This window comes from Rhincodon typus, chromosome 6 (assembly GCF_021869965.1).
Source record: "Rhincodon typus isolate 14 chromosome 6, sRhiTyp1.1, whole genome shotgun sequence".
NCBI classification, from domain to species: domain Eukaryota; kingdom Metazoa; phylum Chordata; class Chondrichthyes; order Orectolobiformes; family Rhincodontidae; genus Rhincodon; species Rhincodon typus.
Genome location: NC_063337.1, coordinates 30,992,482 through 31,018,348, shown reverse-complemented (window position 1 = coordinate 31,018,348; position 25,867 = coordinate 30,992,482). Strand labels below are relative to the sequence as shown.

The following is a 25,867-nucleotide window of genomic DNA, read 5'->3' as shown; positions in this document are numbered from 1 at the left end:
ATGGCCTACTTCTGCTCATATGTTCCTAAGTTTCTAATTCCTTGTGAAAATTACTAATGAATCTACTTTCACTATCTTCTTGTGGTACATTCCAGTTTATAACAACCACATTAAAATTTTGTGTTTTCCTTCAAACATTTCTCATGTCTCTCCCCATAAAAAAAGTCTTTCATCCCTGCTCTGCACCAGTTCTGAGGCCCGAACATCCTTAGAACGCAGTTCCCAGAATTGGACCAGCTGAGGTCCAACTGATGCTTCATAAACTTGAGTCCAAATCCTTGCACATTTGTACCCTGTGCCTCTATGAAGCAATGTTTTCCTTTTTATTAGCTTTCTCAACTTTGAACAAGTTAGTTAATGTCAAGCAAACGAAATATTGGGAAAATTGAACATTTGTCTGATACTTTTATTTCCATACAAATGATTGCATCATTCATTTTCTGAATGTTTTGGACTTTGCTGAGTCTGTTCAATGCAGTGACTTTAGGTCATAAGATGTACCTGTAGCATTATTCCCAGAGCGGTGGAACCGTCATGGATGATCCACAATCATCCCTCATCCAGCATCGCTGAAAAATTTAATAGGTTGTTTACATCATTACTATTTGATATTATATTGTAAATGGATTTACTCCCCACTTCCCTTAATTTCAACATTTCTACACCACAAAAATAAGTTGTTGGCTTTAAGGCACTTTATTTTACTAGTCCTGAGGTTGTGCAGGTCCTGAGGTTGTGCAGGTGTTTTATGTAAGCATGTTCTTTCATCTTTACATTATCTATGCTAACATGTCTCCAGCATTATGATTGTCATGTGGGATTCATCACTCTTGACATATTGTTCAGCAGAGTGTCAAAACTATAATTGCCTGTAAGATGAAACTTTCTTCCCTGCAAAGACATCGCCTTGTTTCCTGAAACAACTTTTAGTTTTTGCATGTAAAGAATTCTAATTCAGGTTCTCAGAGAGAATGATCCTTGATTTCTGGTAGAGTAGTGCAGGTAATAATGCTGGATGCATTTAAGAGACAATGGATCAAATTAATATTAGCAAAGGAGGGTGACTGGATGGATGATTTAATATGGATCATATGGTCTTCCTCATCTATAAATATTTGATGATCTTCTGAGGTTAACTGTGTATATTTCATGGGACTTCAGTTAAAGTTCTGCAGCGATTGCAAGTGTTCTATTCTTGGGATTTCAGTGCTGTATTAAATATTGCATTGTATCTGGTATATACATTGAAACAGGCAGACAGCCAGCAACCCGCATCCACAAACACCAGCTAGCAATTAAACGATACAACCAAATGTCCTTGGTTTCACTACACGTAGATGAGAAGAACCACACTTTCAACTGGGATAACACTACTATCATTGGACACGCCAAACAGAGGACAGCCAAGGAATTCTTGGAGGCTTGGTATTCATCCGAGGACTCCATCAACAAACACATTGAATTAGACCCGATATACCGACCATTACAATGCACAGCCGGAACTGGCATCTACCGGCAGCGGTAAAAACCAGACCATATAAATTCAAACCGGCACGAGATAACAGCGCTTCACAGGAGGTTCCACAGCACTGAGGATGTCACCTAGTAAGGGGACGAAACGTCTGCTATCAGACCTCCCAGCTCGACGAACACACCAACATGTACAACCAGCACCCAAGCTACAAATCTTCACTCAAATCCTAAACCAGAGAAGGTACCTGGCAGATTTAATGTGTTGGTTGCTGTGAAGGACCTCCATGTTGGACAGTAAGCATCAACATCTCAGGACACGCTGCATAGGCACAGGCTGCGAACATTGTATGTCCACAAACATTAGCATCTGATATGTGCCAACCTTTAGCATCCCTCCTGGCACATTTCCAAACCATGTATAGTTTGCATTTGCACTTCAGTGCTGCTCCTTGGGGTAAACTGGGAGCCATCACTTTTGTGTTCCTGGAAATACCCTGTGCATCAAGAACACGCTCCCAGGTTATGCCACAGACCAGGCTGCATCTCCAGTGCACATACTTTGAACCTACCTGGATGCTCACAGTATTCCTGTCTTGCATTGTCTAGCCTTTTCTTTTTGAACGTTGCCCCCTCAGTTAATGATACGAGGTTCATATTACTTCTGTCTCGTCATGCCATTTAGCACAAACACAAAGCCAGTAAACTTACCTTCGTTGTCAGCAAGTCTCATTCAAGCCAAGGGAGACTAATCATGGAGATTGCAAGCTGTTTGCTATCTCTCCCACAAGGACAGAAAGGACAACAGACTCTGTACAGAGAGGAGAGAAGGAAATCCTTTGTAGGAGGTATTGGGTGACTGTGAGGCATGGGTACAAGAGGTGAACAGGCTGAATAAGAATTTTGGCTGCTGAGTTGTGAAGTGCCTTGGAAAGTTAGCATGTGGGGCTTTGCACCCACAAGTGTTACGCCACTCACCTGTTGTTCCCTCCTGAGATCATGGATATCTTAGAGCATTATTTCAGGTTGGAATAAGCATGTTTTTACTGCCTGCTAACTTAGTCTCTTCTATTCCCATTTGGTTGGTTGTGAAGGTTATGATCTTCCATCCAGTCTTTGGAAACATCACTCAAATTCCAAAGCACAAGCTCCAGTTAGAAGTGAGAGAAACAGCCATCCAACGTTCCCTCTCCAACTCCGAAATTGCCGCAACCTAAACATCCATGTCCTGATGTGCCATCCTAACCTGCGTCCTGGTCTCTCTTCATTAGAAATCCTTCCTTGTAAGAAAGTTCTGAGGTGGGATGCTAATATCATGGCCCAGAGAATGAACTGCAGAGTAACTTGCTCCTTTACCAGTCAAGACTAATGGCCTGCAAATCATCTCAATTTCTGTCCATGGCCTAAGTCAACGAGACACATCTAAAATCTTGATTGCAACACGATGAGGATGTAGAAATAAAGAGCCTGTATTTATGACTTAATGAGAGCAAGAAAGGAAAGCATTATTTTTAAAATGGGACAAGAGAGTTTGCAAGTTAGAGTTGACAGGGAAGGATTGACAATTAGATACAAATATTTTCTTGTTTCCTGTCTGTGAGTGTTGCAGTTACCCTCTTTGCATTGAAATGTTGCATCAATAGAAATTGTTGCCACATAAGATTTTGTGTATTATTATATCCTTGTAATATGAGGCTCGGTGGTATGGAACCTTAGATAGTGGAGTGTCAAACTAAACTTGCTGGAAAGAACTTCTGCAGTTTCATTCTGAGGGCACTTCACAACCCACTTTTTTTATTCCAGTAAGAGATAACAAGGTGTAGAGCTGGATGAACATAGCAGGCCAAGCAGCATCAGAGGAGCAGGAAAGCTGACATTTCGGGCCTAGACCCTTCTTCAGAAATTTTATCCCAGTGCTTGGCTTAAGAATGGTGTGTGAAACTAAGAGTCTGGTTTTTTACCTGCTCAAAATGAAAGTCCTACTGATTATTGGTTGTAAGGGTCGCATGCAGTCGACTGGATTTTGCACATTCCCTCTGGTTGCATGCGCTCACTACATCCAACGCATGGCTTACCTACTACTTATGTGCTCATTATTTGTTCCCATTGCAGTTATGCCACTGGGGAGGCTAGTGTGAGGCAGTTCACCCACCCTTGGACAAATTGAGACACTTAAGTGGACAATTAATTTCTCTTTCAGGATTTCGTTTCTCCGGTACTGGGATGCAAACAGTGATGGGAGGGGTCCATACCAAGTGCTTTTCTTCCTTTACAGGTTTTCTAGGCCTTTGGAGGGCCTTCTACAAGGCAACCCTCCCACATGTTGCCCTGCCATTGTGGTGTCTCAAATCCTAGCCTCCACCCTCCCAAATCTCCCCTGCCAAGTGCCTTGTAGGTTGGTACCTGCTGAGACCTAATTTTTAATGCACAGTTCTGATTGGCTGGCAGGCCTCTGAGGCAAGATTCCTATCCTTATTGCAGCCTGTGAATGGCCAATGGTTGTGGCGTAGCCAATTTTCCCTTGTTGGGCTCTATATGTGAATTTGGAGCTGGAGGGAGAGAAGAAGGAATCTGGTCCCTTATATAATTTAGCCTATTGTTTCCTGTAAGTTGCCTAAGTTACAAGTTGGAAGATACTGTGCAGGCCACTCACAAATTGGCTCCTGTGAATTATTGCTCATATACGTGCATTGTCACACGCACAAACAAAATGTTTTGTGCATTCAAATAAACTGCCCAAGCTCGACGAAAGCATCTAGTAAGGAACAAAAACAGAAATCGGTGGAGAAACTGAGAAGGTCTGGCAGCATCTCTGGACAGAAAGCAGAATTAACATTTTGGGTCCAGTGACCCTTTTTCAGAACTGATAACTAGGAAAAGGTGATATTTATGCTGAAGACAGAGGGTAGGTTGGGGGAGGAGGAAGAATGGAGATGGAGCCCAGAGAGGGAGAATGCTGGTTAGGCAGACAAAGGCATGGATAATAGTATACCAGGGAGAAAGAAAAGCTGATAATGGGGACCATAAGTAGGTGAAAATGGATTAGCTATGCTGAAAGCAGCCTCTATTATGATAGGGCCTGAGGTATGGGAGTGGGTAAAGGACATGGAAAAAATTGTTCGGGTTCCAAAATTATTCAACTTGATAGTGACTCCTGAAGGCTGCAAGGTTCCCAAACAGAAAATTAGATGCTGTTCTTCCAGAGTGCTCTGAGCTTCACTGAAGCATTGCAGCAAGCCTCAGGTAGAGATGTTTGCCAGGGAATACAGTGGTGTGTTGAAGTGGCAGGAAACTGGAAGCTCAGGGTCTTTTATGGAGACAGAATGTAGGTGTTCTGCAAAGTGGTTGTCCAGTACAATCTACATCTCCCCAGTGTAGAAGGGACGACATTGTGAGCAACAAATACATTAGACTAGGTTGAGTGAAGTACAGGTAAATCGTTGGTGGTGTGTATGGAGCCTTGGATAGTGAAGAGGGTGGAAGTAAACAGGCAGGCATTACACCTTCAGTGATTGCATGGGAGGATGCCATGTGGATGTGGGGGCGTGTTGGGAGTGGAGGAGGAGTGGACCGGAGTATCCTGGAGGGGTTGCTGTGGAATGTTGACAGGGAGGGGAGGGGAGGGGAATATGTGTCTGGTGGGGACATCCTGCTGGAGGTGGTGGAAATGACAGCTAATGATCCTCTTGTTCTGGATGCCAGTATGTGGAAATTGAGGACCTGGGGCCTCTTTCAGTGTTATGGGAGGGAATGAAGTGGAGGGATGAGGGCCGAAGTATGAGAAATGGGTCAGATACAGCTAAGGGCCCTGTCAGCCACATTGGTAGGTAATCCACGGTTGAGGGTAAAGGTGGACATTTGTGAGGTGGAAGGGGTCATCATCAGAACAGATGCAGCAGAGAAAGAGAATCTGGGAGAATGAAATAGACTCTTTATAGGAATCAGGGTGTGAGAATGTATAGTCCAGTAACCTGTGGGTATCGGTGGGTTTGTAGTGGATGTCAGTGGCTAGCCTATGCACAGAAATGGAAACCGAGAAGAAGGGAAGGGAGGAGTCAGAGACTGACCAGGTGAAGGTGAGACCAGGATGGAAATTGGAAGTGAAATTGATAAATCTTTCCAATTCCTGACAGAGAGAGGGAATCAGCACTGATGGTGTCATTGATGTACCAGAGAAAGAGTTGTCTGGAGTGACATGAATAGGATTGGAACCCCATAAAGAGAATGTATACCTGGGGCCCATGTGGGTGCCCCCGGCCACACCTTTGATCTTAAGGCTGTGAGAGGAATTAAAGAAGAAGTGGTTCAGGGTGAGGACGAGCTCGCCAGGCGGAGGAGGGTGGTGATGGATTGGGGCTTTTCGAGCATTTTTTGCAGGAAGAAGCAGAGAGTCTTGAGACCATCTGATGGGGGATGGACATATAAAGGGATTCCATGGTGAAAAGGAAGCAGCTGGTGCCCACATACTGGAAATTCTGAAACTGATGTAAAGCATCAGAAGAATTATGGATGTAAGTGGGAAGGGACTGAACAAGGGTAAGAAAAATCGAGTCAAGGTAGAAAGAAATAAAGTTCTGTAGGGGGGTGGTGGAGAACAGGCAGAAACAATGGGTCTACCTGGGCAGTCCTGTTTGTGGTTTTTGAGAAGAAGGTAGAAGCTGGCTGTATGGAGTTGGGGGATTGAGAGTTTGGAGAATACAGAATAATTTTCAACAGTTCTTATTGCTAAAACTTATAAAGCAGATTTATATATGCTATCATAATTGTGCATTATTCTTCATGTTACTTCTTTGTCTTACAGAGATCGATGAAATTGTTTTTGTTATTCAGAGTCAAAAGCAACCCTTCCATGTGACTCAAGCAAGAAACCTCAAACAAGATATCTTACAGCAGGCGGAGGCTTTTAGTCAGGTAAGTATCTGAAGAGCATATGAGTAATCATGCTATCAATTGTTTTGCATCTTTGTGCAATAAAGGATAAAATAGCCTGGCTTGGAAATTAACATTTAAATAGTTTCTATAATATAGTCTAAAAGGACTGGTATTTTTCCTTTTACCAATCAAGAAATGCGATTCTATTTTAGAATTGACGTAATGGTAAGCTGATGTTATTTTCTTCTTTCTTTTGTTGTTTAACTGCCAAAAGGCCCTGAAGTTCAGGTGACTTTGTAAAGCCAGGAAAAGGCTTTAATTTGTCTTTTTAATAACGATTAAAACCTAAGACATGTGAATATAATAAGAGTGAAGTCACTCAAAATGGGACATCAGAGAATTGGCCACTGTTTTGCACTGTGCCTGATTTCCTTCTTTGTTAAAGTCACAGGAAAGTTCCAATGTAGTGTGAAATGGACTGACCATTTGTTATTAGGACACTTTATTGCTACTGACGCTAATCTATCTCATTCTCAACATTCAATTTTTGCCACTATTACTGGATTCATAAGCATATTTCCCAATGTATCACAAATCGCAAAACGCAAATGTATAGACTTGCCCTACATATTTAATACATTAGGAAAAAACATAACCTGTTAGAATGTAATTATATGTAAATTAAAGTAAAGAAAAACCAATGAAATGACGACAAGGAATTAATACACCCTCCCTCAAGATGCATCATTATAATTTTTTAATATATTGCAGGACTATAATGGACTGATACTTTGGTATAATTTACTTATAGTTCACATCTAGGACCTGAGTTTCAACTTAGCCCAAATTGAAGAGGTGAAAATCTCCTGGCAAAATTACCACAACAGTAATAAATTATTAATTAATAAATGACATATGCCTAAATCTCTCAATTAGTTTTGGAACACCACTTTCCAACTCTAAACAAGCAAAATCTACTCATTTATCTTCCTCTGATATTTCTGGCCAAATTTCCAATGAAGGATTCTGCAAAGCTCCTTCAGTACATGAAACCGTGGTGACACGAGCCGCAGGAATCTGCACAGAAGTCATGCCCCATTTTTACAGCACTAAACGTTGTATTCCGGTAAATAAGAGTTTAAAAGTCTCAAAGATTCTTTAGTGGAGGTGTGAATGAATTTGTCGTTATGTACTAGTGATGTAAATGGCTAGGATAGCAACGATGAGGGATGGCAGATGGGTAGAGTGATAAGTTTGACATTAAAAAAGTCGGGGTGTGGTGAGTTATTACCCAGACGTTAAATTAGGATTTTCTGTATGGAATTTTCTATTTAACAGCTTTTCTATATGGAATTTTCTGTTTAACAGTTTAAGTCTCAGAGCCTGACTCTAGAGACAGACATGCAACTCTCAAAGATTTTGTCTGTATCAGATATACACCGCATTGATCCAAAAACTGCGTCTATTTTGTACGTGAATTTTGTTTTGTTACTCGGGAATTAAATTTCTTGACAAAAATAAGTTACAAAATAATTGTAAATCTTTACCGGAATAAAATAAGAAATCACTCCTTGTTAGATTGCATGGAAATAATACTCTCAATATTTTGAGAGATGAGGGGAGAAGCAGCCAACATTACAAAGCCTAAAACATTGTGAAGAACCTGGTTTAAAATGGGCAATAAATTTAACATCCTTTATCTAGATTGAAGAAATATCATATAAAATGTGTAAACTTTGCAGAAGCCGTTGCAGTTCACCAGAGATCAACGTTCTCTTGAAGTTGTATGCATGTGTGAGTGGGCAGCAATGTGTTGCATAGGACTAACAGGCTGCACACAGGTAGTCTGAAGAAGGGTCTAGGCCCGAAACGTCAGCCTTCCTGCTCCTCTGATGCTGCTTGGCCTGCTGTGTTCATCCAGCTCTACACCTTGTTATCTGCACACAGATAGTGTTCTCTTTTAGATGTGTGCATGATAATGTTGCAGGAACTTTGCAGCAAAAGAAAGTTAGAAGGAACATTGCCAAAACCCAGTTTATTTTCATGGTCCTCAAATCTCTGATCTGAAATTAACTTCAGCTGGCATAGTACTTCAGGTATTTGAATGCATTTATATAAATATTAGAGGTGATATTCATTCTAAATTCAACTATGCAGAAATGATGCTGCTTGGAACTTATACCCAACTTTTCTGCTGTATCTGTGAGTTGTGGTGGAAGATAAATGCACTGTCTGAGATAACAGTGGGTGAGTTTCTGCCTTGTACCTTAAACTCAGAATCCCTTGCCTCTTCTGTTCCTTCTGCTGTTCCACAAAACCATGCCCATTGGAATGCTATTCTAGCTGCATGCTCCCTCTGAATGTGAGATGGAGAGGGTGAAAGTCTGAAGTAGTTTTGAAGCATTGAGACTAACAGTACTACTATTGTTTATGGGGCAGATGCCAAGGAAATTTTTTTATTAAAAGAAGGAAATCCCTATCAAATTCCTGAATTCTCAGTTGCACTGATATCGTGAGCTTGAACCATTTTTCATTTATATTTTTAGTTGTAAATTGATGCTAAGAATTCCTTTATGTAATTCCAGGAAACCCATGTAAGTTGATCTTTTGCATAGGGATGCTTCAGAGGGTTGTGATTAGAACCCCTCTGTAAACAGGCAATAAGAGAGTTGATATGGCTCAAGGTTCACATGTCATCAAGTTTCAGCGTAAACTGGGTGCAGTTCCTTTCCAGGGAAATCTAGACAAGGGGTAGATAGACATTTGAGATAACAAGGTGTAGAGCTGGATGAACACAGCAGGCCAAGCAGCATCAGAGGAGCAGGAAGGCTGATGTTTCGGGCCTAGACCCTTCTTCAGAAACGGGGGAGGGGAAGGGGGTTCTGAAATAAATAGGGAGAGGGGGGAGGCGGATAGAAGATGGATAGAGGAGAAGATAGGTGGAGAGGAGACAGACCGGTCAAAGAGGTGGGGATGGAGCCAGTAAAGGTGAGTGTAGGTGGGGAGATAGGGAGGAGATAGGTCAGTCTGGGGAGGAAGGACAGGTCAAGGGGGCGGGATGAGGTTAGTAGGTAGGAGATGGGGGTGGGGCTTGAGGTGGGAGGAGGGGATAGGTGGGAGGAAGGACAGGTTAGGGAGGCGGGGACGAGCTGGGCTGGTTTTGGGATGCGGTAGCGGTAGCGGGAGATTTTGAAGCTTGTGAAGTCCGCATTGATACCATTGGGCCGCAGGGTTCCCAAGCGGAATATGAGTTGCTGTTCCTGCAACCTTCGGGTAGTATCGTTGTGGCACTGCAGGAGGCCAAGAATGGACATGTCATCTGCGGAATGGGAGGGGGAGTTGAAATGGTTCGCGACTGGGAGGTGCGGTTGTTTAGTGCGAACTGAGCGTAGGTGTTCTGCAAAGCGGTCCCTGAGCCTCCGCTTGGTTTCCCCGATGTAGAGGAGGCCACAACAGGAACAGCGGATGCAGTATACCACATTAGCAGATGTTCAGGTGAACATCTGCTTGATGTGGAAAGTCTTCTTGGGTCCTGGGATGGGGGTGAGGGGGGAGGTGTGGGGGCAGGGAAAAGTGCCGGGTGTGGTGGGTCTGGAGGGGAGTGTGGAGCGGACAAGGGAGTCACAGAGAGAGTGGTCCCTTCGGAAGGCAGATAAGGGTGGGGAGGGAAAAATGTCTTTGATGGGGTCAGATTGCAGATGGCGGAAGTGTCGGAGGATGATGCGTTGGATCCGGAGGTTGGTGGGGTGGTACGTGAGGACGAGGGGAATTCTGTTTTGGTTGTTATTGCGGGGAGGGGGTGTGAGGGATGAGTTGTGGGAGACACGGTCGAGGGCGTTCTCGACCACTGAGGGGAGGAAGTTACGGTCCTTGAAAAACGAGGACATCTGAGATGTACGGCAGTGGAATGCCTCATCCTGGGAGCAGATGCGGCAGAGGCGAAGGAATTGGGAATAGGGGATGGCATTTTTGCAGGAAGGTGGGTGGGAGGAGGTGTATTCTAGGTAGCTGTGGGAGTCGGTGGGCTTGAAATGGATATCGGTTTCTAGGTGGTTGCCGGAGATGGAGACAGAGAGGTCCAGGAAGGAGAGAGAGGTATTAGAGATGGTCCAGGTGAACTTAAGGTTGGGGTGGAAGGTGTTGGTGAAGTGGATGAACTGTTCGAGCTCCTCGTGGGAGCATGAGGCGGCGCTGATACAGTCATCAATGTAACGGAGGAAGAGGTGGGGTTTAGGGCCAGTGTAGGTACGGAAGAGGGATTGTTCCACGTAACCTACAAAGTGGCAGGCATAGCTTGGCCCCATGCGGGTACCCATAGACATTTTATGTTCAATGCACGTGCAGTTTTCCATTTTTCATTGTTATATTGTTGTGTAAGTATTACTGAAATGTACTGTGTCTATCATGGAAAGAATTTTTAGCTATATTTGGAAGATGACGTAACAAGAACAACACCAGTGAATAATAGATTGAGGTTGAAACTTCTGCGAATAGACATCTTAAATTGCTTAATGATCTTTGTGTAAGATGTAGCATTAAATCACAGGATATTTTGCTGATGTGAATAGAGTGAAAGAATATTTCATTAAATATCATGACACCAATCAGAACTAATTCCCATTAAAACAAGAAGCAAAAGTCAGAACGGTGCTGCTCTGTCTGACTGTGATTGTCCGTACGTACGCATTTGTTTCTGACAAATTCCTCTTGGTGGAGAGAGTGAAAGCTGTTGAAACTAATTTGCACTTGGTCTATAATGGAAATGGTGTTCAATGGAATATATTCTATCGATTTTGGCCTTAAAATTTGTTTCCAGGTTTGAGCTTGATGCATCACATTTGATTACTTAGGTTGATTTTTACTGGAAGTAGAATCTCTGGACTCAATATTAAATGACAAAATTTAAACGACACAATAGAAATGTACAACACAGAAGGAGAGCATTCGACCTGTGCTAGATCTGTCATACGTGTGCTGGATCTTTCAGATAGCAATTGGGTTTCATCCCGTGTGGTGCTTTTTGCCTAGCCCATTAAGTTTCCCAGCCACAGATGTTTGTTTAATTTCCTTTTAAAATTATTTATGGAACTATTCCAACATCATTCCAGATAGAATTAGCCAAATCATGACAACTCATGGCAGATGTTGAAATTTAAAATTAATAAAATGTAGAATTAGAAGCTTGTGTAACAGCAGCCATGAAACTATTGTCGATTGCAGTTAAAATCCGTCTAGTTCACTAATATGCTTTAGGAAAAGAAATCTGTCATCATTACTGGGTCTGGCTTACGTGTGACTCCAGACCCCCAGCAATGTGGTTGATTTTTAACTGCGCTCTCAAATGTCGTCAAGAGCTGAGCAGTTCAAGAGCAATTGGGGATTGGCCACAAATGTTGGCCTTGCCAGCCATGCCCACATTCCATTCAAGAATGAAGGGAACGTCTGTGTGAAATGTCTCCTCATCTCTGCCCTCAGTGGCTGACCCCTTACTGTGACTATGCCTCCCACTTTTGACTGTCCAGCCAGAGGAATCAGCCTCAACATCTAACCAGGCAAGACCCCTTAGGATCTTGTATGTTTCAGTCAATCAACACTCATTCTTCTGAATTCAAGAGCGTAGATTCATTTGACTCAATATCTCACCATTTACAATCCTATTGTTAGATGTTTAATGAACCTTCATTGTACTCCAATCTAATCAAGACTGAGAAGCCTGGATTGGGTGGAGGTAGAGAAGATGTTTCCACTAATAGGAAATACTAAGACCTGAGGGCACAGCCTTGGAGTGAAGGGATGATCGTTTAGAACTGAGATGAGGAGTAATTTCTTCAGCCAGAGGGTCGTTAATCTGTGGAACTCATTGCCGCAGAAGGCTGTGGAGGCCAAGTCATTGAGTGTATTTAAGATAGAGGTACATTCTTGATTGGTAAGAGGATCAAGAGTTATGGGGAGAAGGCAGGGGAATGGGGTTGAGAAACGCAACAACCATGATTGAGAGGTGGAACAGGCTCATTGGGCTGAATGGCCTAATTCTGCTCCTATGCCTAATGGTCTTTTTGTCATGAAGCATCTATACCCTTTCTTAGGTTCATTGGCCAAAATAGTTATCAGTATCCAGTTACTGTCTCACAAAAGCCCTGCACAATGGTAGCAAGACTGCCTTACTGTTTTACTCCTTGCAATGAAGGCCAAAATACCATTTGCCTTCCTAATTGCTTGTTGTATCTACATTTTAACCTTCTATCAACATAAACTAGCAAAGGCTTAACCAGTGATTTATAACATTCTGACATGATCTCCTTTGCTTTTATGTTCTTTTTCTGTACGTAGTCCAAAGTAAATTGTGTATTTTTATAACCTACATGTCCTGCCTTGAGGATTTATGACTTTGTACATCATGTTTCCATACCTAGCCAAAAATACAGTATGAAGGTTATATGCCGAAGGTTAAGGTGTTCCTTTAACACTTAATCAAATTATTTTTGACTTCTTCTTTTGCAGAGCTTTTGAATTGAATGAGCTGCTAATAATACCCTCAGTATCCTGAGTTGTAATGTTAAAATTGATATTGCTTGTTTCAGGAATTAAAATCACCTCTAGGTGGCAGTGATGTTATGCAGTTCTGTGCAGTTCATGTATTTGGTGGTCATCTGTCTTTTGGTGGTGTTAGAAAGTCTTCTGTCTTTTAATTTTTGATGTCAATCCCTTTATTTCAGCATGGGTGAAAGAGTTTTACTTAAAGATCTACTTCGCGCTCCAAGTTTTCTTTTTTTCCCTTTCTGTGCTGAAGGCACTAACTTCCTAGAGAATGAGTTGATGCAAATTGAACGTCTGGCATCCTTTCCAAATGGCCAATTTTCACGTATGAACTAAAAATCTTGAAGTTGGTGAACTATGGGCATAATTACAGATCCATAGGAAATATCATCAGACAAAAAATGGGATACACCTAAATAAGGATACATTGGCATAGATTGGTCAAAGAGAGAGGACTGCAAGAAATATCTTAAAGGAGGGGAAAGAAGAGCAATAATTTAGGGAGAGGATTGCAGAGCTTTTGGTGTGGACACTGTAAAGGATGGCTGCCAATGCTGAAGTGAATGTAATTCCTAGTGCCCAAAGTTTTGACGGACTGTAACGCTGGAGGGGTTATAGACATGTGGATTAGTGAAGCTGTGAAGAGATACGAACATGAGAGTGAGAATTTTAAAATCACGGTATCAGCGGATTGGAAACTTTTGAAGTTCAGTGAGTATAGTGTTGTCTGGTGAGCTGAATTGGTGTGAATTAGGATACAGAGATTTGGAATAAAATAGTAATGCTAGCAATACTCAGTAGGGCAGGCAACAGCTTTGGAGAGAGAAACAGAGTTAACATATGACTTTTCATTACAATGTGGTTTTGTTTGCGTTTAAGTTCATGGAGGTTAGAAATGGGAGGAATGCATTGAAACTGTGAGTCCAGAGGCAAAAATTATAGAGCAGATTACAGGTCAAATGTGATCATATAGTGATCAAATGGCACAATATTGTTACAAATATAGCTATTTTACATGAGACAGTGGTTAGGACTGGAGATGGAACTGGTGGCTAGAATGCGGAGTTGTAATGTAATCCAAGAATCATGGCTTTGGTCTTCTTAATGTTTATTTTAATTTTCAGCTGATGTTTGTAGACAACTAGACCTAAATTTGATATCCCTGAAAAAAGAACATTATGAATGATTAACCTATGATTGTATTGCAGGCAACATGCCAACTCCATGCTGGCTGCCCATCTCAGTAATTTCAGCAATAATCACAGCTAGTGATAACAATGTCACTGATTTGCTAGCTGACTGAGCAGGAACCAATACTGTGAGTGGTTGGCACTATTTAAAACTAGTTTGTACTGCTTAAGGCTACCTGCATCCCTTAAAGGGGCAGTAAATGGCAGTCTTGCAGGAACCGATTCTAAGGTTGCAAGACATCGAATTATGGCTCAGAAAGGCAGGGGAGCAGTGGCTCGAAGTTTTGAGGTAAAGCTGTTGTAAGACATTTAGTAAAGGCAGGATTTTTCCATGAATTTTGAGATTCTAGGTACACCAAAGCTGGGGTCAGATGTAAGTCCTGAGCGTACCTGGAGCCACACCGGTGGGACTATTTTCCTGGAAACAGCTTCCTAATTGGCTGGCTTCATACTTGGCAATCTCTTGATGCTGCTGTTCCGATTACAGGGCTGGCAGCTCTAGAAGCTGAGTAGCCCCACGTGATGCAATTGGCATTATTGGGGGAGATCGGAGAATTTTCAAGGTAGCAGTATATTATATTTTAGATGGAGGAAAACAATGGGTCGATTAGAGAAGACAAAGTACTGAAAGGAGTGTTGATCCTTGGGGGAGGCCTTTCCTCCGCATGAAAGACTAGTTAGTACAGTTAGATAACATGGGATTCAGAGAGAGCTTGCCAATTGGATACAAAATTGGCTTGACGGAGGAGACAGAGGGTGGTGGTGAAGGGGTGTTTCTCGGTCTGGAAGCGTGTGACCGGTGATGTTCCACAGGGATTGGTGCTGGGTCCACTTTTGTTTGTAATTTATATAAACAATTTAGATGAGAATTTAGGAGACATAGTTGGTATGTTTGCGGATGACACCAAAATTGGTGGTAGAGTCAACAGTGAAGAAGGTTGTCTAAGATTACAAAGGGATCTTGATCAATTGGGTCAATGGGCTGAGAAGTGGCAGATGGAGTTTAATTTGGATAAATGCGAGGTATTGCATTTTGGTAAAACAAACAAGGCCAGGACTTATACAGTTAATAGTAGGCTCCTGGGTAATATTGTCGAACAGAGGGACCTAGGGGTCCAGGTACATAATTCTTTGAAAGTTGCATCATGGGTAGACGCGTTGGTTAAGAAGCATTTAGCACGCTTGCCTTCATTGCTCAGACCATTGAGTACAGGAGCCAGGATGTCATGTTGAAGACGTAGATGAGGCTGCTTTTGGAGTACTGTATCCAGTTCCGGTCGCTCTGCTAAAGGAAGGATATCATTAAATTGGAGAGGGTTCAGAAAAGATTTACCAAGATGTTACCAGGACTGGAAGGTTTGAGTTAAAAGGATAGGCTGGATATACTGGGACTTTTTCACTGGTGTAGAGGGGTGACCTTATAGAAATGTATAAAATCACGAGGTGCAGAGATAAGGTGAATAACAAATGTCTTTTCCCTAAGTTTGGTGAGTTCAACACAAGCGGGTACATTTTTGAGGTGAGAGGAGGAAGTTTTAAAAACAATCTGAGGGGCAACTTTTTCACACAGGGTGGTTTGTATGTGGAATGAACTGCCAGAGGCAGTGATGAATGCAGGTACAGTTACAACATTTATAAGACATTTGGATAGGTACATGAATAGGAAAGGTTTAGAGGGATATGAGCCAAACGCAGGCAAGTGGGACTTGCTTAGTTTAGGAAATCTGGTCGGCATGGACAAGTTGGACTGAAGGGCCTATTTCCATGCTGTATGACTCTGCTGTATGCCACTCTGCAAGTCTGAAAAATCAACCTTAATTGGGGCCTTATTCATTGAATTGGCTTTCTGTCTGTGTGGAGCATCCTGGCTAGCCCGGGGGAATCTTGCCTGGTGGAAGGAGTAAATTAGGAAGCTGTCCAATGCCCTTCCCAGCCATCCACCACTGACCTTCAACTCCATCTTCATGGAGTTGGGAAAATCTTACAGTAAAATGTCTGGATTTCAAAGCTTGAACTTTGGGTTACATGGGTGAATAGAACTTGAGTATTGTTAAAACTTTGAATTGCACTCCTGCGGCAGCTTGGATATTTTTAATCAACCTGTTCAGAGATATTGCCACACACTTCTGGAGCAGGTGGAATGAGCCCAGGCCTCTAGGTCCAGATGTAAGGACACTACCACTGCACCACAGGAGCCCTCCAATAGTGGCAAAACGATTAGCCCACTCGGCAATCTTGTAAATGGTACTCATTAATTTCTCATTGTGCAAGCATTGATTCCTAAATAGGGCATATCAAACTTATCCTACTGTATACTACCTAACCACAATCAGATTATTCCTCACTGTTCATTGCACAAATTCAGGAATGGGCCCGAGGCCACCACTTTTTGTCCCGAAAGCTGGTTGAGGAAAATCAGCAGACATTTAAGAAAATAGTCAATGGGTCACAGCAAAGATATATTCCAGCAAGACGGAAGGATTCTAGGAAGGGGATAAACAACAATGTTTAACCAGGAAAGTTAAGGGTAGCATCAAATTGTAAGAAAGATGTACATTTTGGCAAAGATTGTTGCTAGAGGATTGGAAAAGTTTTAAAAACCAATAGAAGATGACAAGACAGCAATAAAGACAGAGAAGATAAACATTGAATGTAAACAAGCAAGTAATATCAAGATAGACATCAATAATTTTTTAAAATGTATAAAAGGGAAGAGAGAGGCAATAGTGAACATAGGCCCCTTAGAGCATGACGCCAGGGAAATTATACTGGGGAACCAGGAAATCTCAGAAGACATGAATCGCATTCCAAACTTATTAAATAATCGGGGGCAAAAGGAGGAGAGGAAATAAACACAATGACTGTGACTACGGATAAAGTTCTAGGGAAAATAGTAGCATCCTGTAAGTAGTAGAGTGCCATAGTTATTTATAATATATATATTCATGAGGAAAGTGAATGTAGTATCACCAAGTTTGCAGATGACACAAAAATAGATGGGAGGGCAAGTGGTGAGGATGTCACAGAGTGCAGAGAGATGTAGACAAGTTAAGTGAGTGGACAAAACCTTCGCAGATGGCATATGATGTGGGAAGATGTGAGATTATGCACTTTGGCAGGGAAAACAGAGAAGCTATATATAATTTAAATGGAGAAAGACTGCAGAAAACTACAGAAGAGGGATTTGGGAGTCCTTGTCTCTTTTCAGAATTTAATTTATTAAAAGATCATGTCTAGTTACTCTAAATGCATAACTTAATATTCGTAGACAACTTGTTTGTTGAAGGAATATTCATACATTTTCCAACTTCAACCTACTGTTTTATTACCATAATTATCTGTGATTTAAGGGTATGGGTGTTACCTTCTTCTTTTCCCTTTTTGAGCTCAGTGAAACCCATCCCAGATCAATGTGATGAAGCTCTTATCAATCACTGTTGGATTTAAGAATTCTATATGAAATTAATTTGTTACATGTTAAGCTAATTTTTGTGAGCAAAACATAACCAAACAAAACTGCTCTTAATTTTTAGGAATGGCTGGTATAGGAAATGAGAAGAATTTTCTATTCACACAGTTGGGTTGCTGATGAAAGGAGCCTCACTCAGTTTGCAATCTGCAGTATCTCACCTGGGAATCATTGATTCTTAAATTTCCCACCTAGATGTGCACGTACCAATCTGCAGCCAGAACAAGGGGAATGTAAAAGGTGTGTGAAATTCAACTTGGACAGGACAAACTTGCTGATTGTGAATCAGCAACCAATTTTCTTTAACACTGACTTCAGGGTAAATTTTCTCCTCCTCCTCCACCACAGCCTAAACTTTAATAGTGTGAAATATTGAAAACTTAAACTACTCTGTTACCAGTATTGCACCACACTTAAATGAATTTATTTTAAAGTCTCATCAAAATATGTCAGAATAACTTGTGATATGGTCTGTTTCTAACGTGGACTCCCAAGTTCTAATTCTCAGCATTTTGTCCAATTCATAATTTCCTTCCTCATTAAAACGAGGACAGAAATCACCCGTGTGATCCATCAGATCAAGGTAGTCTTGCAAGTGCTGCGATGAATACAAGTGCTTAACTCATACCGCATAAACCTCTTCTGTTGAGGACTGCAATCTTTACACATGCCTGATCCCAGGTCATGATAACTTCAGCAAGGACTTGCTGCTGTTACTCATCACCACAAGAACAATTGCTTCACTGTAATGTGCTAAAAGAAAATGGTCCATTATAACAATTAACATTCATTATGGATAACAAAACAACCTAATTGAAGCCAGAAATTTATGTGCCTTTGTTCAGAAATGGAATCCTAGAATCACATTGACAGATTAAGCAAAACAGATTAGTTCATACCCATATAGGATTTCTGTGCCAAACCACGAACAAGTTCACAGCATGCTTGATATATAGAATGCTGTCAGTGGGGCATTGTGGAGTGCAGAACTTATTCCAGGAATAAGTTATTCATGTCTTCTCAGGAGTAATATAAATGAAGCTTACAACGCATGTGTTACTGCATGTGTTGTCTTCACACTGTAAAGTCTCAAAATTTAGTTATTTTTTATGAAATTTTAACTCATCTGAGTCTTGGGAGATAAAATCTGAATGGATACAGTTATAAAATAGGAAGAAATACGGTAAATCCGTGATGTGCATTACAGGCCTCCAAACGGTCTAGGAGATATATTGGTGGAGATCTGCGGGAACTATAGAAGAACAAATCGTACATTCATTTGAGCCAATCTTCACTCAGCCATAATAGACTAGAATAGAAGCAGTTGGCTGGATTTAATATTTGCAAGAATGAGTCAGTATACTAGCTAGAGATCCACAGGCAACCCTGCCACAGCCATTCCTGCGTTCCCAATATGACCAAATGCTAATTATGCAACTATCTAGTCAGCATCAGGATTCCTGGTCCAAAAGCATGAAAGTCCCATCTGAGAAAGCTGCTAGTCATTCAGGAACAGGATTCAGGTCATTCAGGAACAGGATCCACTGTTGGCCGAGCTGTAGGAGCAGCATTGGTGACTCAGAGGAGAAGTAAGTGGACTGGGCTCATAGGATGTGCCTGACCAACTTGATGTGATAAGGGAGAGGAAAGGGATCAGTTTGAAGGGCAAGAATGATCTTCTCATAGTGCAGACCTGGCTGCTGGAGTGAATACTCCATTTGGCATAGGGTGCTCAAGCAGGAGCAGCCTTCCCATCATTGGCCACAGGTAGGCCTACCAGGTTATACCTTGAGGCTTGCTGCTATTTAGCAATGGACTGAGGCTCATAAATGTCCCTTAATGGGGTCACTTCAGACTTAATTGGGGAGAGTTAGGAAGGCACTGAAACTACAGCATTCCTCCCAACTATATCTGACCCCTGTGTCCCATCCTTCTTCCGGATTACATTATATTTCAGCTAATACATGTGGGGAAGATGAGAAAATCTTCAGAATACATCAAAAGCTGCTTTCTAGATCAGTGTGATTCTAGTCCATTGAGAAAAAATGTGTTGCTTGATTTAGTTCTGTGCGCAGTGTGAAGCAAATAACACATGAGATCAGCAGAATAAGCGTAGAATATTGATCACAATATGGTTAAGTTTAGAGCAAGAACAATCAAAGGAAAAGACTGTTGGACTGGTAAAAAGGTTGTTGACTTGCTCGCTGAGCTGACTTGTTTTTGTTCAGAGGTTTCGTCACCATAAGAGGTGACACCATCAGTGGAGCCTCTGATGGAACAATGTTATTCTACTCTGCATGGAATTTATTCTGTCCAGTCCATTATGGTGAGTAGTGTCATTTCTGGTTTTGATCTGTATGGGTTTGTATATGGGGTCCAATTCTATATGTTTGTTGATTGCCTTATGGTGGAGACCCATGCTCCTAGGAATTCCCATGCATATCTATGTTTGACTTGGGCTACTATGGTTACCTTGTCCGAGTTAAATTGATGGCCTTCATTGTCTGAATGTACCGATATTAAGGAGAGTTCGTTGCGCAGTTTTGCTGCTAGCTGATGTTCATGTATTCTGATGGCTAGTTAACTTCCTGTCTGGCCGATGTAATGTTTGTGGCAGTCGTTGCGTGGTATTTTGTAAACCATGTTTGATCTGCATGTTATGGGAATGGGGTCTTTAATCCTTATAAGTGTTTGTTGTAGAGTGGCTGTGGGCTTGTGGGCCACCATGATTCTAATGGTCTTAGGAGTCTTGTTGTCAGTTCCAGTATGGTCTTGATGTAGGGCAGAGTGGCCAGTGTGTTATTTCGTACTGTGTCCTCCTGTTGTTGTCTGTTTTGTAGCCATCTGTGGATGAAGTTGCAGGGATATCCTTTTAAAGCGAGGATCTTGTGTAAGTGTTCTTCCTCTTTCCTGCGTAGTTCTGGAGTGTATCCTGGCCTGTTTAAATACTGTCCTAATTCAGCTTTGTTTGTGGATGTCGGGGTGGTTGCTGTGGAAGTTGAGGATTTGATCCACATGGGTTGCTTTTCTGTGTACTGAGGTTTGGAACTCCCCGTTTGTTAATTGCTCTACTTTAACATCCAGAAACGGAAGTTGGTTGTTGGTTTCTTTTTCCCTTGTGAATTTAATCTCTGCGAATACGCTGTTGATGAGATGGTGGGCCTCGTCTAATTTTTTGTGTTTAATAATGACAAATGTGTCGTCTACATACCGGATCCACAGTTTAGGTTGAATGCGGGAGAGGGTGGTGTGTTCTAGTCTTTGCATGACTGCTCCTGCGATGAGTCCTGAGATAGGTAACCCCATTGGTGTACCGTTGATCTGTTTCTATATCTGACCATTAAAGACGAAGTATGTGGTGATATGGTCAGAAATACAAACAGATCAACGGTACACCAATGGGGTCACCCATTTCAGGACACTACTCACCATAACGGACTGGACAGTATAAATTCCAAGCAGAGTAGAATAACATCGCTTCACCAGACGCTCCACTGATGATGTCACCCATCATGGTGACGAAACGTCTGAACAAAAACAAGCCAGCTCATTCACAGATCTTTGCCAAAACTTTAAACTAGTAAAAAGTAAAATTCGATCGAATGAAATAGAATCCAACCCACATTAACAGGGCAAAGAAGAATTCTGATCGCCAACAGTGGACAATTTTCAAACATAAAATCATAAGTTACAATAGAAAATCATTCTCATGTTGAGAGAATTTGGAGTCATAGAGTCAGACAGCACAGAAACATATGCTGCAGTCCAAGCAGTCCATGCCGAACAAAGTCACAAACTAAACTGGTCCCACCTGCCTACTCCTGGCCCACATCCCTCCAAACCTTTCTTATTCATGTACTTATCGAAATATCTTTTAAACGTTGTATTTGTACCCACATCCACCATTTCCTCAGGAAGTTCATTCCACATGCGAACCACCTTCTGTGTAAAGTATTTGCCCCTCATGTCTTTTTTAAAACTCTCTCCTCTCACCTTAAAAATGTGCCCCCTAGTCTTGAAATCCCCCATCCTAGGGAGAAGACAACTGTCATTAACTCTATCTATACCTTTCATTATTTTACAATCTGCTTTAAAGTTGCCTCTCAACCTTCTATGCTCCAGTGAAAAAAGTCCTAGCCTATCCAGCCTTTCTTTATAACTTAAACCTTTCATACCGAGGAACATCCTGGTAAATCTCTTCTGAATGCTCTCCAGCTTAATAATGTCAAACATGGAGTTCTTTAGGAACAAAGCATATAGGGCAGAATCATCTAGGGATCTGTGTGACATGGGTTATGGCAAAGTTTATGATAGAATTGGATAGGAAGCCTGGCAAGGAACATCTTGCGGCATCTTTTACGGTTTTGGTGAGCAGCAAGGTGAGTTTTTCGCTAGGATTTCCAGTGAGAGGTAAGTTGTAGTGGGAACAGCATGTGGTAAGATGGGGCTAGAATGGACATGAGAGATGTCATGGGCTGGGATGGAACATTTAATGTGACCCATTTGGTAAGATAACATGAAATCTCGCTGGGCTATGGAGTGAGAATCCTTCCAAGAAACACAATGCAACTGACATTTAATCAAAAAGTTGTAAGATTCAGCCCATAGTTGTGATAAAATAATGATAATTGTGTGAAACAGAGTTATATGAAAAGATACATCAGAAGGTCAGGAAGAAAATGTAAATAAAAATAAAGAAGGAGTGAGAGTGTTTTTAAATGTGTATAAAAAGTTTTAAAGTAGTTAGAGAGGATAGTACCAATCTGGGAATATGATATGGGTCTAATCGTGGAGGCTATAGGTATGGCAGTGATATTAAATATCTTGCACTAATAAAACTCCTGCTGAATATGGGTGAAAAATTGGGCTCAGTAACATTTTGCAAATGCTGCCAGGGATCCCAAATGTCTCTGCTGTGTGTGCCAGATGGCATCTTGGTGAAGTGCTTATATGTTGTTATCTACTGTCAGAAACATGTAGAACAGTCAGATTGTGGTATCATTGCCAGTGTTGACATCTAGCACTTGAACGCTCCATCTAACACTCTCTCTTAAACTCATCCAGCTCAACAAGGGTTAATGCAGCAGCAGGGACTACTGCCACCAACATTATTTGAAGGGATCATAAGTTACTCACAGGTTAGTTGCTGGTTGACTTCTTCCAATTGTTACTGACTTTATAAACTTCACATAGATGTTTGAAATTTCAGAAGTTTACAGAGAGTTTGCAACAAGCACTGAAAAACGTATTGCTGACTTCAAGACACAAACCAGCTGTTCCTAGACACACGTGCATTAGTAGGAAGTCTTTTTAAATAGAGCATCATGCCACGGACGCAGAGGGCAGTACAAGCTTCAGCAAATAGAGGGGAAATGCACAAGGAGCACCATATTTACCCAGAGTATGTAGGAAGCAATTCCCTGACATAAATCTCAGTGAAAGAAAATACATGTGTACTTTATGAAGGAGATTCTCAACTGAAATCTGCTGCTGTGTCACAACTGTACCCTCATAAAGGCAAGGTTCATACCAGCAGTGGCTGTGAAGGTGGCCATAACAATGAACTTTTACATGCCTGGGTCTTTCTAAGCAACATGCTGAATTTTCCATCCATTGTTGAATCGAAGTTCTATATTAACGGGTGCAATGTTACTACATTAATCTTTCGTCAGCAATTTGGAGAGATGTTGTGTGATCTTACTAGGGGTGAGTGATTAACTGGCCACCTCCAGGAACTCCATCCTATTAGAGATGGTGCAAGCTGAGTATGCTGGAGGTTATGGTTGACCAGCAGCCCCAGTGAGAAAGGTGGACACTGCCACTATAGATGGGGGACTGACAAGTTGCAACAAGATGTAGGGAAAAAACCCCTCCATGAGGGCCTGTTCTGTCAGACACAACTCTGAGGGAGAGGGTGATAATTAAGACCTCACCGGCTCTCCTACCTAGCAGCAGGTATTCACAGCTAAGCTAGGAGTGTTCCGAGTTTCCAAGGCAGCAAGCTGGTCTAGTGTGAATTCATTATGAGTTTCCACCTTGACAACCAGATATTTTCTGGAAGCTGGTCATTCTGCAATGCAAGCTGAGACATTGCCCATGAGATGCTGAATCAAGGCTGGATTCACAAGTGTGTTGAAGGTGTTTGCCACCATTTCTATACTGGCAAGAAGGGACTCCAAGCTCTGCACATAGCTTTGTGCTAAGTAGGTGCCAGCATAGGCCATACTCCTTGGCATTTCAACACAGGCTTACCGGAGGCTTCCAAGTTCAGTTGACATTTTATTGTGTATAACCATCGGACTTCTCGGAGTCATTCCTCATAGGTACAGACCCTTAGGCCCACCATGCCTGTGCTCACCAACAAACACCAAACTGTACTAATCCTATTCACCTGCAGTTGATCCATAGCCGACTATACCTTGGCATTTTAACTACTCATCCAGAGCCTTCTTAAATATTGGAAGAGTATTTGCCTCCATCACCCTCTGAGGCAGCACATTCCATATTTCTGCCACTCTGGGTGAAAAACTTCTTTCTCAGATTTCATCTAAGCCACTTGTTCCTCTCCTTAAACTGATGTCCCCTGACCTTAAACACGTCTGCCTTAGGACGAGATTCTCACGATCTACCCTATCTGTGTCTGTCTCATAATTTTGTATACCTCAATCAGATCCCCTCTTAGCCTCTTGTGCTCCACAGAAAACAAACCCAACCTATCCAGTCTCTCATAATTGAAACTTTTCATCCCAGGCAACATCCTGGTGAACCTCCTCAGTACCCTTTCCAGTGCAAACGTGCAGTCCCAATAGTGTGGCGACAGGAACCGCACACAGTTCTTCTGTAGTCTAAGCCATTGCATTTTCATTGACTCATCTGCAGCAGAATGCGTTTGTGATGTTTTCCAGTGATCTGGCACCTCTGATGTCACTTCCTGTACCCTGAAAATGCCTAGTTTTGCGCCATATGGCATTTGCCTCTATTCGATCATCTGAGCTACATGTAGTGTCAGTATCTGAGCTGATAGCTGAAGGATATGAAATTAAGTGATAATATTTCTTGATCACCATTTGCTTGGGTCTTCTTCCACTGCTTAGCCAACTTGTACCGTTTTTTGAGCATTCTTGAGAAGAAAGGTAATTTAAAGTTTTGGCAAAGATCTGTAGCTCGGGTTGTGGGTGAGGTTGTTTACTTGCTCGCCGAGCTGGCTTGTTTTCATTCAGACGTTTCGTCAATATGCTAGGTGACATCATCAGTGGAGACTCCGCTGAAGCAATGTTATTCTACTCCACTTGGAATTATTCTATCTGGTCAGTTATGGTGAGTAGTGTCATCTCCGGTTTTGATCTGTATGGGTTTGTATATGGGGTCCAATTCTATATGTTTGTTGATTGCATTATGGAGAACATAGGAATTCTCGTGCTTGTCTATGTTTGGCTTGGGCTACAATGGTATAGACACGCGCAAGAATTCATCCTTCTTATTAGATGCCTCTGTCTCATTCCAGAAGGAACAGAGCCGACAATAGGGCAGATAGAGTCCAGACAGGTGGTGGGCTGCCCAACATTCAGCTCCTCATACCTTATGCTGAGCTTCCTGACTGACTACCCTAAATAGCTGACTGACTGTACTCAAGCCCCTGGATTGAATTGGAGGTTGCCTTCACTGTCTGTACCAGGACCCACTGAGCAAAGACTATCTCTGTTGGTGTACTTGACGCATCCTGACAACCCTGAAGCGCTTCCTGCCTTTGTGTCTGCTCTAAATGGCAAGACAAGACAAGTGTTATGAGCCTAGTGGCTCTGGCTGAGGGGGCAAAGTGCGCAAATGCAAGGTGATCCAATGCAGGGATGGCGTGAGCATCCAGGTAGAGATCTCCGAGTAAATGACCACTATGACAGCAAGTAAAGAGTCTGGAGATGCAGCCTGGTCCAGTCCATGAGCTTGGTGCAAGTTCCTGAGTGTGCAGTGTCCTTGCTGCAGCTTTGCAATGATAGTTTCCATGCAACACTGAAATAAAGAAGTATCCTGAGAGTAGATCAGAGATGTGCCGCAAGGGTTCTTAGAGGCTAGCCAGTGTCCTTGGATGAGGGTCACGTATGTCTGGTGCCCATGAAACATGCCTTGAAATGTTGGTGCCTGGTGTAAAACACGGTGGTCTTTTGGAGCATGCAACAAGCTGAAGTCAGCAGGTACCTGCTCTGTTTTCCAGATTAAGATTTCTTGGCATTATTGGCAAGAAAGGAAGCTGAATTTATTTTTTCTTTTGTTTTGGAGATTCTGAATCCCATTTTTTTTTTTCTCTCTGCCCGCACCTCCCCCCCAACCCCCC

The 25,867-nt window shown here is 42.1% G+C and overlaps 1 protein-coding gene across 1 annotated transcript in view; it reads left to right on the top strand.

The window, feature by feature from the left end:
- Positions 1–25,867, top strand: part of b3glcta (beta 3-glucosyltransferase a) — a 156,399-nt gene that overhangs the window by 24,659 nt on the left and 105,873 nt on the right. The window contains exon 4 of the mRNA XM_020529584.2: positions 6,272–6,381. Within this exon, the coding sequence (XP_020385173.1) occupies positions 6,272–6,381 (110 nt within the window). The remainder of the gene's footprint in view (positions 1–6,271; positions 6,382–25,867) is intronic.